The following is a 17517-nucleotide window of genomic DNA, read 5'->3' as shown; positions in this document are numbered from 1 at the left end:
TGGAGCCCTGGTACCCATGGTGGTGATTCTCCCCAGGCCTGGAGGTTGGAGTCAGAGCTCAGGAAAGCCCTCAGGAGAAGATGCCCAAAGGGAGGCAAGGAGCCACAGCTGCCCCGCTCCTGCCAGGTCCTATCAGCTCTCTCCCCTCACAGGCCTCTGGCCAGCACTCCCAGGCCCCTTCCATCTGCCCTCCTTCCTTCTGCTGCCAGAGGGACCATTTTCTCCAGATGGGAACAGGCTTCTGCTCTGCCCCACAAGGTCCTGACCTACAAGGTCCTGCCCTGCCTGACTCTTGTCACTTCCCTGACCCCTCCCTCCCTCCGTCTGGGCCCCTAGGTCATCTCCCCAGGCCATGACTTGTCCCACCCCATGCACCCTCCTCTCAGCCTGGACAGTCTTCTTTCCCCTCCTGGTACCTCCCATCTGTTCTACTCCCCTAGACCGTAGCTCCCTGAGGGCAGGCCCACATCTGTATCCATCACTGCTTAACATCTAACACTCTGCCTGGAGCCCCAGTAATATCCATTGAGTGGATAAGTGAATGAATGAATGAATGAATGAATGAATATCTTGTTCTAGGTCCCCAAGAGCCCCAAGAAGTGACTCACACCATCCCCCCTTTAGAGATCAGAGAAACGAGTTTCCCAGAGGAAAGTTCCAGGAAACTCCTGGGAGCTCAGAAATTCCTGGTTCCCTTTACTAACTTTGGCATCACCCCAGGCCTCCCTCCAAAGCGCAGTGTCAGCCTCGGGCCTCACAGTGGCCTCCGCAGCTCCGAATCACAGAGTCTGCTGGTGGAGGGAGCCTCGCCTCTACCCCCGCCCCCAGGAAAGGGGCAGGGATCCCCGGATGCAAATCCAGAGTTCAGGCAGCTGGGATGCGGTCCTCTGTGGCTCCAGCCCGCCGAGCCTAGCCGTGGGTTGGCCAGCGGTGGGAGGCCCCAGGGGGAGGGTGGGGCTGGCTTTATCTTTTGCTCCAAGTTCAATGTCTTCTGGCTGAGGAGATAAAAATTTGCATGATTGACGATGTATACATACTTCTTAAGAAGGAGCTGTTTGCTCAGAAAGAAAGTTTTGCATAATTTAGTCCTTCAAGAGCCCCAACTTTTTTGCTTGCATCATTTGGGCTCTAAAAGTCTAACTTTGTGGCTCATGGATTCCAGGATTTCTGAACAGGTCTTACTTAACAAGGACTCTTTGCAGAGGCGCCTGGAGCCGCTGCCCCCACCGCACCTCCCACCCGGGACCCTGGCTGCCCCCTGCACGCTGGCCTCCTGCTGGCTGCTGCTTGTCCCCTCTGCCCTCTGTACCTGGCGGTCACACCACAAGGCTCCTGGGGGGTTCTCCTGCTCCCGTGGGGAAGCTGGGGAGCCCGGTGTTTGAATCCTGGCCCCACCACTAGTAAGGGGTTGAGTGATGTTAGACAGGCCGTGGATAGTCTGAGCTGCAGTTTCCTTACCCAGAGAACTATGATAATTATCAGACCTCCCTTGCAGAGCAGTAAAAATAAAACCAGAATAAAGGAGGCGGGCACTGAGCACAGTTCCCTGCACGTAGCAGGGACTGGAACAGACGTGACCCTTCCTTCTCAGCCACCCCTCTCTTTCTCTTTTACTTTCTTCTCATTTTGTCTCTTTTCTGTCATGTTCTTTCTTTTATGTAACAGGTGTACTGAGATATCCTTCACGTGCTCTGTGCATCATTCGTTTCAAGTGTACAAGTCACAGGTTTTTAGAATATTCACAGAGTCGTGCAGCCACCACCACAGTCCGTTTAGAACATTTTCATCACCCCCAGAGAAATGTTGTAGCTTTCAGCTGTCGCCTCCCAACCCCGCATTCCCCAGACAGCCACTAATCTGCTTTCTATCTCTGTAGACTTGCCTCTTCTGGACATCTCAGATGACCCTTGGGCTTTTGCGGCTGGCTGTTCCACTTAGCGTAATGTTTTCCCAGTTCTTTCTTTATTTTCTGCCTCTTCTTCCTTCCTTGCGTTCTCCCCCTCTGTCGTGTGTTTTCTTTCCCTCCGGCTGTTTCTCCCTCCCCGCTCCCCTTTCCCCCCGTGGCTCCTTCACCGTGTGCTTGGGCTTTCTGGCAGCTCTTGGCCATCGGGAGGCCCTGGGTGGGGAGTTCCAGGCGGGAGGCTGCATCCCGGACCCCCAGGCGGTCCACGTCCCTCCCGCCTGGCCTGCTCCGATGGGTTCCGAGCACCCGTTCGCAGCTCCTGCGGGGCCCGCACTCCAGCACCGCCGTGGGCAGAGCAGATGGGCTACAGCGAGGAATTAATCCTTTTCATCTTCTGTCTCTTCAGAGAGTTTGGGGAATGAGACCCCCTCCCAGCCCAGGAGAGGAAGTCAGGGAGAGAGGAGGTGGGAAGCCTTTTCCAGCCTCAAAAGTCAAGGAGAATAAATCGTGGCCCCCCCAGGAGTCACTTGAAAGGTAGAGAACCCCTCATTCCCCTCCGCCCTGGTGCCTGTGCCTTTGAAGCCGGCTGGAGGCCCCCGCTGATGCCCAGCCATGCCCCTCCGTCCCTCTGGCTCTGCACAGACCCCTGCCCTTTCCCTTCCTTCCCTTCCGGTTCCTTCTGACGCACATCTGACAGGTCTGCCGCTGGGCTGCTTCCCCAGGGCTGTGATGGGAAGGAAAGGGGTCGCGTGCCTTCAGGGCCCCCGCTAGTAGCTCTGTACCCATAAGAAAAAGGTGAACACTCTGGGTAAAAAAATTAGGAGAAGGCCCTTTCTCCAGGGGACCCAGCCCCGGGGCGCACAGCCCTGCAAGCAGGAGGAGGTTTGGATATCAGCCCTGAGACCGCGGGTGCAGAGAACAGCCTGCACAGCCGCGGGGAGGCCCCACAAACCTTCCCGGCTCACAGGAGACGGCCCGGCGTAGGGCAGGGCTCGGCAAGCCTCTTCGGCCAAGGGCCAGATAGCAAATACATTAGGCTTTGTTATGTTCTCAGTCCCCACTGCTTAACCCTACTGGTGTAGTCCAGAAGTCATCGCAGACAATACAGAAATGGATCGGGGTGGCTGGTTTGCAGTCCAACTTTATTTATGGGCACCAAAATTTGAATTCCATATCATTTTTGCGAGTCACAAAATGTTATTCTGCTATTCTTTTTTTTTTTTTTCCCCAACCATTTCTACAAAATAGATGGTGGGCTGGATTTGGCCCACAGGCCATCTAGTCTGCCAACCCCTGGTGCAGGGGAAAGAAAAGGGTGTCAGTTCCCGGCCCAGCACTTGCTGGCTTTGTGACTTTGGGCAGGTGGCTTGCCCTCTCTGAGCCTCAGCTTGCTTATCTGCAAAATGAGGATACAAATATCTCCCTGGGAGGACTGGATGAGGCTTAGCATCGATTTATGCAAAGCGCCTGATACAAGGTAGATGCTTGTAAGTGGTAGTCCCTTCCTCCCTTCCTTCCTCTCTTCCTTTCTTTTTTTCTTTCTCTCTTTTTTCCCCTGTGGCCCTTCTGTAAAGGAGCAGCTGAGAAGCCCAGGGCAGACTTTGTGGATGTGTGTATCAGTTGTGCCACTGAGTTGTTCAACTCAGGCCTTAACCCTGAGCCTCGTGTCTGTCCTGAAAATGGGGACTGTCTCAGGGGTCCAACATTAATCACACGTAAATACTTAACAAGAGAGAGCAGTTGGGCCAAACCCTCCACTGTGTTTGTGTCGAGAATCTTCTGCCAAGGGCAAGAAGGAACCTGTTTTTCAGACTAATGAAATCTCTCCGAGGGTGAAGGCAGATTCAGTGAAACGTGTCCTTGTCACGGCCTGAGCTTTGTGCGCCAGGGCCACGGGCAGACGGGGGTGCAGGCTGGGTGCAGGATGGGGCTTCTGGGAGATGGGGGACCCAGGTTTCTCACTGCCTCTGCCCTGGCTGGCTGTGTGGCCTTGAGAAGATCACGTCCCTCTCTGAGCCCCCGTTTCCTCATCTGTCAGAGAGAGCTAAAGCTTCTAGCAGCCGGTGCTGCTCCCGGGAAAACGTCAGTGAGTCACAGGGCTCTCTGTTTTGGGGTGATGCTGTGTGTTCATTAAACCTATAGCTGCTCTTTGTGGCTTTGTCAGGGGACAGGGATGGGGTGTGCCTGAGACCTGCTGGGCATTTTAGGGTGTCTACAGCCACCCTGAGGCTCTCCTGGAGTGTGAGGACCATTTGCTCCCTGTCCAGAGACGGGCAGGGAGGAGGGGGAGTTTGTCCCACCTGCCAAAAAGTGGCAGGTGGCTCTCCTTGCCTGCATCTGATCTTACAGGAGGGTGCAGCCTTCGGGGAAGACCACAGGTTTTAGGACTCACTGGTCCGTGGATGAGTCACAGGCCTTCCTCACTCCACTGCATGTCACTGTCACCCTGGGACAGATACTCTGGGTGGGCGGCAGGGTGGTGCCGGGTGCCCAGAGGGTTCTAGGAACTTGTCTTTTCCTCACTGACTTGGGAAACGCAGAAAATTTATAAGGATTTTATTAGCATTGAAATGGAGCATTAAAATTGAATGTCAAAGAGAAACTCCATTCCTGTTTCATCTCACATGACCCCTGAAGGCACGCTCTGCCTGCCCTTTCTGTCTCCCGTGAGCAGATGTGGTCTTAATATCATAGCAACCAGAGCACCCACACGTGGAGTTCCTCAGCAGGTCTCTGTTTCAGGAGCTGCTGAGTCCTACTGATTCATTCATTCATTCATCCCTTAGCGCCACTTCCCTGCGGGAGGTGGGAGCAGGAGTGGAGGGGGCCGCTAACAGAGCTGTCGGATGAGCAGGGAGGGGATGAACCCAAAGCCTCATTGAAGGGGTGATGTCTCAGCTGACTCTGGAGGGACAAGCAGGAATTTTCTAAGCCAAAGGGCAGAGGTTGGAGGCACCATTCTCATCAGAGGAGTAGCCTGTGTGGACACTGGAGGTGGAGGAGGCGAGGAGGGGGAGGAGGGACCCACAGGCAGTGGTGGCCGTGGTCTGTTGAGAGAACGCTGGGGGCTGACCTCCCCATTTTGTTGGCCAGCTGACCGTGGGCAGGTACTTCCTTTTCTAAAACTTTGTCACCATCTGCAAAGTAGGACTGATCATTCCAGCCCCTCCCTCCCAGGGCAGGGGAGAGGACCAAGGGCATTAATGCCTGTGCTGGGGTGGAAGCTCAGGGCACAGGGCTGAGTCCACTCAGGTGCTCAGGTGTCAGGTTTTTGTTTCATTTTGCTCTGGGCGTCCACAGGCCACCATTTCACGGATGGCGGGAAAACGTATGTTTTCCAGGTCAGGGGATCGCAGTCACTTCCAGTTGTCAGCATGGTGACTTTGGAGTGTCTGAACAGCAGCCCCTGGCGGTTCACTGGTGGGGGAGGAGGTGCATGGGGAGCCTCAAGATTGACTGCAATGCTCCCCTATTGTTGTCTTGTGCCCTTGTCTCCACATTATTTTGACTATTTTCAGCAACCTTGTGATGAACATCTCCATGCGGAGAACATTTTGTTTCTTTCAGATTATGTCCCTAAAAACTGAATTTCTAGAACAAGAATGACTGGTGAAAGGGGAGGGATATTTTAGGCTTTTTGTTACAAGTTGCTTAATTGTTTGTTAGATTGGCTGGACGGGCTCTGGTGACGCCAGCCACATCTGAAGGCACCACTTCCTGGGAGTCACACCGGGGGAGGGTCCTGGAAATGTCGTGAGAGGGGCTGATCAAGGCAGAGGGTATAGTCGGCAAGGAGAAGGGGTCCCTGGCATTTAGGGATGGACAGAGGGGCAGGGAAGAGGGGAGAAGAGTCTTTGATGGGGCTGAGGACTAACCCTCGGAGAGGCGAGCCTCCGTCCAGGGCATGAGCTGTTCAGAGACTACAGAGCAAATTAAGTCTCAAATCAAAAGGACCAGTCTGGGGATGCCAGGCCCTGAGCCCAGGATACAGTGCCGGACCAGGATGACCTGGGGCAAACGGCAGTCTTTGACCCTCAATTTCTTATCTATGAAATGGGCGTGACCCTTCGCCTGCCTCCCGGGGGTGGGACGGAATGAGTGATGGGAAGTGACTGTGAGAGTTGCCTCCAGTATGTGGGTTCTTTTCCCATGAGTACCCACTCGTGTGAGTTGGCAGGAGCTATGGGGTTGCCTTCGGTTTTAAAACGACATTCCAGAGTCTCAGGGAGAGGATTGCGCGAGCCAGCTAGTCTCCAATGGAGGTTCCTGGAGGGTGGGAGCAGCGAGCGCAGGATCTCCTTGGGACTGGGGACATCTGAGCATGACCCAGATTCCACGTGTATTGGACAGGGAAGGCGGGCCGGGAATCTCCGTCTCTGCAGGTGGGCCAGGCTGGGGTCTTTCAAGACCCCACCACTTATTTGCTGTGAGTTCCTGGGCAAGTGACTAAAGTTTTCTGGGCTCAGATTTCCTCATTCATTGGAAATAAGAGTATCAGAAGTCTATCGTCCGTGTCACATGGATAGTGTGGAAGTTCAGTGTTAAGCACCCTACCCATGATGACTCTCATCATGTTATCATTCTGCCGTCTTGGTCATGAAGCATTTAAAATATATATGATCGATAAAATGAGCAATGGCTTCTGCGCCACTCAGTGCTCCCCATGCACACCCACTGACACTCAGATGCACACAACCCCATGCACACTCAGGCACTGGCACACACAATCTTGGGTGTTCACACACACACACACACACACACACACACACACACACTCATACCCTGAGCTTTGAGACCAGCTACCCGGCCCTGACTATTAGCCCTCGGTCCTGCTCTGTTGTATTCATTTAGCCTGGCTCCCAGGAAGGAGCATGCTGCCATGGGAGGGGAGCAGACCTCGGAGTCAGCTGTGGATTCACATTTGAGCTTTGTTACTGAGTGACCCAGGGGCATCGCTTACTCGCCCAGAGCCTGGGTTTCCTGGTCTGTGAACTGGGACCCCTGCACTTGCTTTAGCGTGCAACTAACTAGAAAAAGGATGCCGAACAACCCCACGCGTGAGCGCTCAGTAAATGCGCCCTTGTCAATCAGTTGCTCTTCATTCAGGACAATTCACAGATGCCAGTTCTTTGCCAGGCCCCACGGGACTGCTGGAGTCACAGACAAGCCTCCCTTCGAGCTCTGGGTTGTGGTCCCAGGTTGTGACCCACCAGTGTTCCGGGGTGTGTGCCCTGGGAGGCTCCTAGTAAAGATCCCTTTCAGGAGCCTAAACCCTGACCCTCGCCATCTCTTTCCCATGCCAGGAGGAAAAAACAAAACGGGACAATTGTTTGTGGCTGTCACCTATTAACCAAGTCCCAGGGGGCTCTGCGAGTGCCTTTCTTGGATACATTTCACCTTATTTGGCATGAAAATGAACTTTGTTTTTGCAAAGCTCCTTCAAGAAGTCTTTGCCTTGCTCTTGAAGCTTGAAGGACAGAAGGAGAGCTCCGTCTATGGACTTAGGATTGGGCGCCCATCATCTTGCCCTGGCCCTCCACACTTCAAAGCAGACGCTGGTGCTGGCAAACCTTCTGTGCTTACTTCCAGAAAATTATGAGAATGCCACTAAAAGATCAAAAAGATCACTTTTCTCATGAGCGGAGGGTGGAAGTTTGGTCATTTCAGCCAAATTCTAGGTTAAGACTGGTTTGTGGTAGAAAACAAACTTCTGTGAAGATGTTACCAGTGTAAGTTTGTGTGTTTGATGCTGCCTGAGGCCAAACAAACCGAAACGTTGGCATTTGGAGCAGAGAATGGTTTATTGCAGGGCCAAGCAAGGAGAATGGGAGGCTCCTCCTCAAAACACCCCAAACTTCCTGAAGGGTTTCAGCAAAGCATTTTTGAAGGCAAAGTGATGGAGGGGTGCCCCAGGGTATGTGATTGGCTAGTGCACAATTCTCTGATTGGTTGATGGTGATCAATCCTTAGGCGCCAGAAAGTCTGAGGGGCCACGTGCTCATGATCATCAAGTAGTTTATTTCTTCCTTTCATTCCCTGGTGGTTTTAGCAGCTGAAAAGCTCAGGAAATAGACATCAGATACTGGCATCTGGGTACATCAGATAGGAGCTCCAGCAGAGAGTATGGGGGAGGGGTCTGTCCCTGGAAGGCCCCCTAGGGTCCTGCTTAGTTACAAAGATAGCACCCCCAAGAGTGGGCTATAGGTAACTTGGCATCCTGAAATTTCCACCTCGTAGCTTATTTTAGGACAGCTGGAAATTAGAAGACACTCACCCCTGATTTTGGCAAAAGTTGAAGGGAAGGTGATGACACGTGGTGGGTTCTGTCTGGCTCCCAGGGCACTAGAGAGCCACTTCCCCTTTCTAAGCATCTCCACTTCCCTTTCCTCAAAAAGGAGAGCAGAACAGTAACCCAGTTCCCAGGATGTCAGAGAAACTGCCCATCTGGGGGGTGGCGGTCCTCCCAGGTGGTTGGCTGCGGGATTCGCGAAGGCCCGGGTTCAGCAATAAGCCGCGACTTCAATACAGAGTTCCTCAAGTTAATGGCTGTACCCATTGTGGGAAACAGATGGGGAGAGAGCGGAGGAGAATCTTCTGGAATCTCTAAACCTTTCACTTCCTCCTATCTCTTTTCATGGCTTCCACAACTTTGAACCTGGCTCATGACCATTTGTCAGATGAGGAAGTGGGATTCTGTAGGGAGGCGGAGTTGTCTGAGACCCAACAGCAGGGGAGTGAGGGAGCCTCAAACTGAGAACAGGACTCCTGGTTCCAAATCTCACATTTTTTGTTACTGAGTCCAAGCTTGCACTGCTCTCCACAGGACAGACTAATAAATAGACAAGTTATTGGGGCAAGGAATAGTGACTTTATTCAAAAAGCCAGCAGACCAAGAAGATGGTGGACTGGTGTCCCAAAGAACCATCTTCCCCGAATTAAAAATTCAGGCTTCTTTTATACTAAAAGGGGGGGGGGGGGGGTTGGTTGTTGCAAACTTCTTGGTGTCAGAATCCTTTGTTCTTGCAGCTGCTCAGATAGATCAGGTCATGATGTTCCTGTAAATTTCCAATAAGACAAACACTATTTTCTGTTCTGCAACTCTTTATCTCTATATTTATGGAAAAGAGTTATACCTTTAAAGGTCAGAGCTTTGAGAATGGGCCATCCTGTGTATTTCAGGACATAGGCAACATTCTTAACTTGTAACAGAAGCAATAGGATACAAAGTTTAAATTAAAAGGAACAGCTCCAATATGAAGTCATATTTGTTCTTTCCTGTTACACTTTGTCCCAATCATCCTAGCACAGGGCTGGTGCTCAGGAGGTATTGGCTGAAGTGGTAAACATCCCTCACTGTCCTGCAGTTACTGCCCACAAGACTCTTTGGGGCTAGTAGCAGTGGGAAGGTAAATATAGAAATAAAGCTAGAATGAGACACCACACATGGGGTAAGGGCTGCCCAGCAGCCAGGGAAAGGGCTTCTGCTTCCAATGATCTGTGAGCTTGGGAAGCTGGAAGACGGGAGAATCACGATCTACATTGAGACGTACTAGGTTGTTCATTCATTAGCTCACACACACTATTGAACACCTGCTATAAAGTTGGACGGTGGGGTGGATGAGGAAAGATACAACTCCTGCCTTTAGTCTGGGAGACAGACAGACAGGTAAATTGATGGTTAATCCAAGGAAGTAAGTGCCTCCGCAGAGGGGTTGTGGGAGCCGGGAGAGAATCAGTAATCCTGGGAGACCTCAGAGACAGCTGCCCAGAGGAGGTGATGCCTGAACGGAACCTTGAAATGGAAGTAGATGTTGCACAGCAAAGAAGAAAATAAAGGAATTCAAACAACGGGAATGACACGTGGAAAGGTGCAGATACGAGAAACAGCAGAGTAATGTGCTGTGGTGATTCTGTGTGATCATTTGTACTATAAGCCATAGAGGGTGATGGAAAGGGCACTGGCAGTCACTATGTAGTCCTGTGAGGTAGCTGTTATTCATATATTTCACAGATGAGAAAACCAGGGTTCAGAGAGGACCTGAGCAGGGCTTCTCATACAAGAGTAGCGCTGAAACTGGGTCCTGACCCCTGGTGGCTGATCATATTATAGCATCCCCCATGTGGAAAGACTGAGATTCAGATTCAAAGAACATTTATTTAGGAATGTTGTTAGTCAGGACAGCTGTTAACGGTCAGTAGTAAAAACCCAGTTAAAAGAGTCTGGGCTTGGTGGAGGTATAGAATTGGCTTATAGAACCGAAGAAACTAAGTGTAGCTTTAAGCTGGATTCAAGTGCTCAGACGCCGTCATAAATTTGTCTTTCTCCAGTTTTCAACCCAGTTTCACCCTGTGTTGCCTTCATTTTCAGTTAGTCTTGCCATGGTGCCACCAGCAGAACATCTTACCATCTTAGCAGCCCTCATGGAAAATACATCCCTCTCTTCCTGTTCCAACAGAAAATTCCAGGCTTAAGTTTGATTGGCTGGATTGGGTCATGTGTCTGCCTCTGTACCCAGACCCAGAGGCGGGCCAGTGAATAAGAGGTCAACCCCACTTCACCCACATGGACAAAGAGTGGGGAACTTTGGATCCCAAAGAAAAGTCAAGGTGCTATTACTCAGAGAAGGGGGGTTGATGATGGGAGGGTGGAAATGAGATGTTTACCATAAGCACTTACTGAGTGACAGACACTGTATTACGTGCTCTCCTGGAGCCCCATTAACACCTCCTAGCCTTAAGTGTCAGGGCTCAGGGACAACGTGTGCCATGGGGCCGTGAAGGGAGTCAAGGAATATTGAACCTACTAGTATCCCTAAATGTGTGTAATGTAATAGATTCTACAGAGTGTGGGAATCCAGCTTAGTCTCTCAACCCAACGTACACTTGGTATGGATGGCAAGCTAGAAAAGGAGGAAGGGCTTCATGCCTGTGGACGTTATTAAGTTAAGTATGCATGGTAAAAAATTTTTATAAGGGGACTGACATTCCAGATGGTAAGAAGGAAAGAAAATGAGAGAAAAGGCAGTTTAAAACAGAGCAAGAAAAGACAGAGGGGAATTTTATAAAAGATGGATCAAATATAAAACACAGGATCACGCTGAAGAAATTAGTCAACATACATTGGTAATCACTGTACCTGTAGGTAGGATAAGCTGATCAATTTTTTTTAAATGCAGATGGTTAGATTTGATGTTTTAAATCCAAAGAAATATTTTTACAAGAGCTAGACTTAAGGAAACAAAAATGTTGAAAGTATAAGGAAAGAAAAATAAAACATTCTGGACAAATGCCAACCAAAAGAAATCTAAGTAGCTATATTAATAGTAGACAAAGTGAACTGTAAGCAAAAAGTATTACTGAAAATAAAGCTGGCCACCATATTTTCAAAAAAAGACTCAATTCACTGGAAAAACTCTAAACTTGTATGTACCAAATAAACTTGCTTCAAAAAGTAAAACTGATGAAGTATAATTGACAGAACTACAAAGAGTAATTAATCATTAACATCATAAACAAACAGTATTAAGAATGAAAGGGAATATTAATATAGATTTTGCAGCAATTAAGAAAGATAATAAGAACATTGTGATCAGTTTTATGCCAAAAACAAGGGAAAACTCAGATGCAGTCAACAAATGCCTAGCAAAGCGGAACTTGCCAAAACTGACTTGGGAAGAAACAGAAAACCTAAAGGGTCCTATAACCATTAAAAATAAATAAAATGGACGAAGCACCAGTGCTGCTTGGTTTTGCCAATGAGTTCTACCAAACACTCAAGGAACAGATCCTTCCAGTCCTCCACAAAATCCTTCACAGGAGAGAAAAAGGGAAAACACTCCTATTTATATGATGAGACCAGAATAGTGTAGATTCAAAAATAAGTATGAGAAGGGAGATGATAAAAATGAGAAACAACTCAGTGTCCATCAACCGGTGAACAGATAAATAAACTGGAGTACCTTCCATGGTAGGACACTTTATGTCAACGAACGTGAGCTGCAGATACGTGTATCAACACAGTTTAATCTCAAAAACATAATGTGAACCAGCAACTAAAACAAGGAAGCTACAGGGGGAAAAAAATCTTAAAACATGAGCCCATTTATATAAAAATAAAATGCAGGCAGAATAATACAATATATTGTTTAGGGACACATACATATTTGCTGAAACAAGTCCGATCCTGGTAAATTCTGTTTCTTAACCTAGAGGTGGTTACACTGGTGTCCATTCATATTCTTTAGTATTTTAAGCCACGCATATGTGGTTTTTGATGTAGTCTCTCTGATGTCTTTCATTTAAAAATACTTAATGACAGCATCGACATGTAGCAGAGAGATGTCTGAGAAGGGGGGGTGCCTGAGATGTTTATTTTCTTTGTTTTGTTGGTCTGTATGTTCTGAATCTTTTACTAAGCACATGTGATACTTCCATAATAATACTATTTCAAGTGATTTTTAGAAGAAGGGAAGTCGGTATTTCCTAGCCTAGGGCTAGCTTTTCTTCACTAATTTCACTAATTTCAGCGCAAGTCATTTTATCAGACTTCCATCTGGAGTGACAATCCAAGGGTAGCTACCTGCCTGCTCGGTCAAATATGTACACTGCTGGCACGGAGAAGGACCGGAGCCTCTGACGTGCCCGGGCTGCGACCTTGAGGTCCAGGTGAGGGTGGGGATTCTGGGGAGGGAGGCGCTGGCCAAACCCACAGGGGGAGCATTGGCTCAGCCAGAACATAACACGCTTCGGCATTGGCTGTGGCTGCTGGCTGTGTCCTTGTTCACAAAGACCTACAAAGTCAGGCACCCAAATCTGCATCTCCCATCTGATAGACTCTTCAGGGGAAGCACAAGGCTCTTTCCTCTCTCCGTGGAGAAATAAGCTTGAGTCTTCTGGTGGCCAGATGACCTTAGCAGATGAGCAGAGGCCAGACACGAGCTTCACGGGACACCCAGAGGACCCGCGATGGGTCTCAGGACCACAAGGAGGGGTGGCTCCTCTCTTGAAGCTGGAAGAGGAAAGCTACCACTCCAGTCTAGACAGGGAAGTGAGAAACTAGGTAGCGTCTGTGGTCTTAGAACTGAAGCCAGATTTTGTCCTGTCATGGAGATGACCTGGGGCAGAGTTCCCAGGGACAGCATGCGGTGCTCAGCTTTTCCCTGCTTTGTGGCAACGGTGAGCGGGAATGGGCGGGGCTCACCACAACACTTCCCAAGCCACAGCTGCTTGCAAACCCCGTTCCCCATGCAACCCATTTGCATTCTGTGCGCTTAAATCTCTACACCACCTGGCTGTTTTCACTGAAATACATTTATAAGAAAACTTTATATCATCACCATAAATGGAAATGCAGTATCACTCGTGGCAAATGGAAAACACTTCTGAACACAAATACACTGACACAAAGCCATGCCATCCAAGTCTGGTCAGATCCCATTGCCTGATTAAAGCTCTGAGCCTGCTCCCACTCCCAGATATAAAGGCAGACTTGCGTGCTGGATGCTGAAAACACAGGTGCACCACGCTGCCTTTCCCTCTGACCTCAGAAAGGCTTGAGAAAAAAAAAAAAAACCAAAACAATAAAAGAACTCTCACTCACTGAAAGTAGTAGAAGAGGAAAGCAGGTCAACCATCCACATCTTAAGCAGAGGCAACAGGGCAGAGAATTCTGTATACTTAGAAGTGGGAGGGAGCTTCATCTCTCTGAAAATATATGTCAAACACTGGGCACTTGGCTAACTTACCTTCAGTGACCTTCAAGCAGATTGACTCAACAGCCATTAACTTGAGGACCTGCTATGTGCCGGCCACATGGTAGGGGTTTGAAAGGCAAGCGCCATGTCTTCAGGGACCACACCTTCTCATGGAGAGACAGGCGTGTTCACAACTGGTATTAATGCAGGGCTGAATAAATCTTTGTATCGTCTTCTCCCAGGCTTCCCCCAACTGATGCGAAACACAATGTAGATGTTCAGGAATCATTTAATTAAGACTCAGAAATAGCAAATGTTAATTGGGCTCCTACTATGAGCCAGGCAATGTGTGGGATACTTTTAAACATATCTTATAAACTTAATCCTCTTAAGAATTGGAAGGGTGGTTATTTTTACCTCTATTTAAGGATCAGAGAGGTTAAGTAACTTGACCAAGGGCACACAGCATGTTAGAAGTTGACTGGGGATTTAAAAGCATCTCCCAAATACTCCCCTTGTGGGGTGAGGGAAGAAGTCCTTATTGCACGTGGGTGGTCCCCTGTCCCATCCCGCCGCACCTTTCCCAGGGCCTTGCTCAGTGGTCACCCCAGCCCTGACCTGCATTTGTGTCTCCCCAGGAGGCCGGCGCTGTCCTGCACCACGTGCTCAAGCAACCTTCTGAGCTGCTGCAAGAGCCTGTGGGGAATTAGGCTCCTCCAGAGACATGTGGGAGGCCCCTCGGAAGAGCAGCTGGGGGAGCCGCTGTCCAAGGAGCCCCCGAGAACGCTGCCTTCCGAGGCTGTCTAGCCTCGGCCCCAGGACACTGAACTTACTGCTCCTGGTCACCAACATTTGACTCCTGGAGCCACTAAGGACCCAGCAGCCCCCAAAACCATGGAGGACACACCCTGGCATGAGTCTGGGGACTCCCGGAGCACACGACGGGCGCTGGGGTCCTCCGGCCCGGGGTGGAGCAGCCTGTTCTGCGCTCAGCCTCCCCTGGGTCCAGGTCTGCTGAATCCCGCGGGTTCAGAGCTCACATTGGTGCTGGCCCTGGGTCATGAACAGAGACGCGGGGCTTTCGGGGTTGTGTGCACGGGCGTGTGCTCGGATGTGCGTGCGCAGGAGCACACGTGCCCTCTGAGCACGGCCGAGGGTGTTGCCATAAAGAGTTAGCCTCTCACTCCCTCGCGGGTTCTGTGGGATGAAGGGGAGGAAGGGAGGGGGAGACAAAGGAAGGGAAGGGCATTAGCCTTTAATGAACACCTGCCGTGTGCCAGGTACGCCCTCTGCATGAGCACACATAGTCCTTACCATGTGCGGCAGGGATCACTTTATAGGGAAACTGAGGCTCAGAGAAATACGGGGCCGTCCCTAAGGCCACTCAGCTAGAAAGTGTGCCTGGCACGAGGGAGGCACTTGAGAAACTGTTGTTGAAGGAAGGAAGGAAGGAAGGAAGGAAGGAAGGAAGGAAGGAAGGAAGGAAGGAACGAAGAAATGGACAGACAGGATGATGGGTGGAAAACCAGGCTTCAAGCCCATGCTCTTAACATGACATTAAAATGGCCTCTCAAGAGAGGCCACGATATTTCCTTGACTCAGGTGACCCTCTCGCTCTCACCGCCCAGACCCGGAGCCTGGGGCTGGGAGGGTCCCTTCATGCTGCAGTACAGATCCTCTCTGGTGCTTTCCATCCACAAGGAGTGGCGTGGGGCAGGCCTGCTGGGGAAAGTGTGCGGGCAGCAGGGAGGGACAGGTGGCAGCTGGAAGGGGGCAGGACAGGCGTGGGTGGGGAAGTTGGCCCCCAGCGCCCTCTGCTGGATGCGTGACGTTGGGCGCCGCAGGGAGCGCCCCTGAGCAGCTCTTTATTCCTCTGTGGGCGGGTGCGCTCCCCTTTCCCATCTACGGGGGTGGTGGAGAGACCCAAGGAGGTGGAGGAGATGACAGCCCCGGAGACATGAGGGTGTCCATGGGCCCCCTTGTCGACCACTGCCCCTCCCTGAGTCCACTCTTCCCTTGGTTCCAAGACCCCCTCGTGGTGGCCTCCTCCCCGCCCACCTGTACCTCTTCAGTGGCTCTTGCCGCCCACCTCCTCTCCCCAGCCATCGACGCGGCCGTTCCGAGGCTCGGTCCTGAGCCTCGTCCTCTCACTGCCACTTCTTGCCCTCTGCGGCCACGTCTACACTCTCGCATCTGAAGTTACAGGAGACTCACCTCTCAGGAGGTGACTCAGATCTGTACCTGGAGCCCAGGCTCCTTTGGGACGCTTTCGACCCACTCTCGACCTCACTGTTAGCAGGTCCACAGCTGCAGCTTGGCCATCTCCCTGCACCTGCTCCGCTCCTGAGGCCCCGCTCCTCAGACAGAAGCCCTGCCACTGGCTTCAAAGGCTGAGGGTCAGTTTTGACATCGCCCTTCTCCTGGCTCCTCATGATCCATCCTCTCGAGTCCAAGCTCCCACAAGTACCCACCGTTTACCTGGTTCTTTCCGGCTGCTCTGTCTTCACTCGGTCCCACTGCCATCCCCTCTGTCAGGACAATTCAAACAGCTTCATGACACCTCCCTGTGCTCCCCACTGGCCTCTTTCCTGTCTGGTCTCCACCCAGCAGCCACTGTGGGCTGTGCGGTGCAAACCCAGGGAGAAACCCATCTTCCACGTGGCCCACAGGTCCCACGTGGTCGGCCCGATGTGTCCCTCCAGCCTCCATTGGCCCCACACCCCCTCCGTCTCTTCACCCCACCCTGCTGGCCTTCTCCTTTGGTTTGTTTACCTCCCTGCTCCCTCCAGCAGCCAGGCCACACGTAGAGCTCTTTCCATGCCTTGGAATGCTCATCCTGCCCTTTCTGCCACGGGATCGCAGCTGAACCATCACTTCTTGAGGGAGCCTTCCTTGACCCTCCCTGTTGGGTCAGGCCTCCCCACACACATCCCCAGAGCCATCTTCAGAACCATGGGCATGGCTGTCATTTATAGTCATCTGTGTGATTCCTGCCCTGTCTGTCTCCCCCACTCAGGAGGTCGTGAGTCCTGCCTGTATCTGTTGACCTTTGTCTGTCTAGCCCCTGGAAGACTGTTCAGTCTACAGAGTAGGAGCTTTAAGCAGCTTATCTGCCAACATACACCTGAAGGCACGATTTGCCCCCATGACCTCCCCAGAGATGCTCAGTCTCTTGGCTTAATTCCTTCCCGAAACTCCAGAATCCCCTCCTTGGAAGTTTTCCTAAGAGTCTGAGACAGGTAGGTCTCCAAGTCATGGCCAAGTAGTTAGAGCACAAGACTAGCCTAGCTGATCACGCTCAGCAGGTCAGGGCAGAGGTCAGGATTCCCGCGTGCCACCTGCCACGGCAGGGACTCCTTCAGGTCTGTCTCTGAGCCCTGCCCCGCCTTCCTGGAGGCCTCCTGAAGCCCCGACTGGCTGCAGAAGTGGGGCGCATGCTGCTAGAAGAGGAGCGTCTGCGGTGGGCCCCCAAATCCGTGTTGCGTGTCACCATCGTGTTCCAATAAAGCTATCAAAACAGATGCTGCCTTGAGGGTTTCGTTTTTCACTTCCTGGTGAGGAAATGCTCCCCGAACTTCATCATCCGGCATGTCTCGGTTTAGATAAAGAACTATGATAAAATGTTGGGGTAAAGGCCAACTTGGAAACTGCCTTAAAAAGTGAAAGCGTTCTCAGGAAACTAGGTCTCACCTTGAAACATCCGATTGGAAATGAGGGACAGACTGATGGGAAGGATCAGGCCTTCGTCCTGCTCACCTGGTGAGCCAGGTACTCGATCGGCCCTCAGCAAGCGTTTGTGGAATGGAATATTTCTGAAATTGTCAGATCCAGAGATGCCTTTGTTAGGTGGGAGGAAAAGACATCTTTAAAATGGAAAACTTGTCCATCGAGGAAAGTCCAGTCAAAGAGGAGGTGGGTGAG

At 51.1% G+C, this 17517-nt stretch overlaps 1 protein-coding gene across 5 annotated transcripts in view; it reads left to right on the top strand.

Annotated features, from left to right (window-relative positions):
* The window catches only part of HRH2 (histamine receptor H2), a 45168-nt gene extending 28055 nt beyond the window's left edge, over positions 1 to 17113 (top strand). For 2 of the 5 annotated variants that reach the window (XM_032465059.1, XM_032465060.1), the window contains exon 3: positions 14235 to 17113. In XM_032465059.1, the coding sequence (XP_032320950.1) occupies positions 14235 to 14403 (169 nt within the window). In that variant the 3' untranslated portion in view covers positions 14404 to 17113. Of the gene's footprint in view, positions 1 to 2309; positions 2438 to 12429; positions 12569 to 14234 lie in introns of those variants that run through there. The other 3 variants (XR_004314200.1, XR_004314201.1, XR_004314202.1) reach the window with 3 other exon arrangements.
* Positions 17114 to 17517: the final 404 nt, after the last annotated feature.

The sequence above is a fragment of the Camelus ferus genome, chromosome 22 (genome assembly GCF_009834535.1).
Source record: "Camelus ferus isolate YT-003-E chromosome 22, BCGSAC_Cfer_1.0, whole genome shotgun sequence".
In the NCBI taxonomy this organism is placed as follows: domain Eukaryota; kingdom Metazoa; phylum Chordata; class Mammalia; order Artiodactyla; family Camelidae; genus Camelus; species Camelus ferus.
The sequence above is the reverse complement of the archived record's forward strand: the minus strand, read 5'-3'. Positions and strand labels throughout refer to the sequence as shown.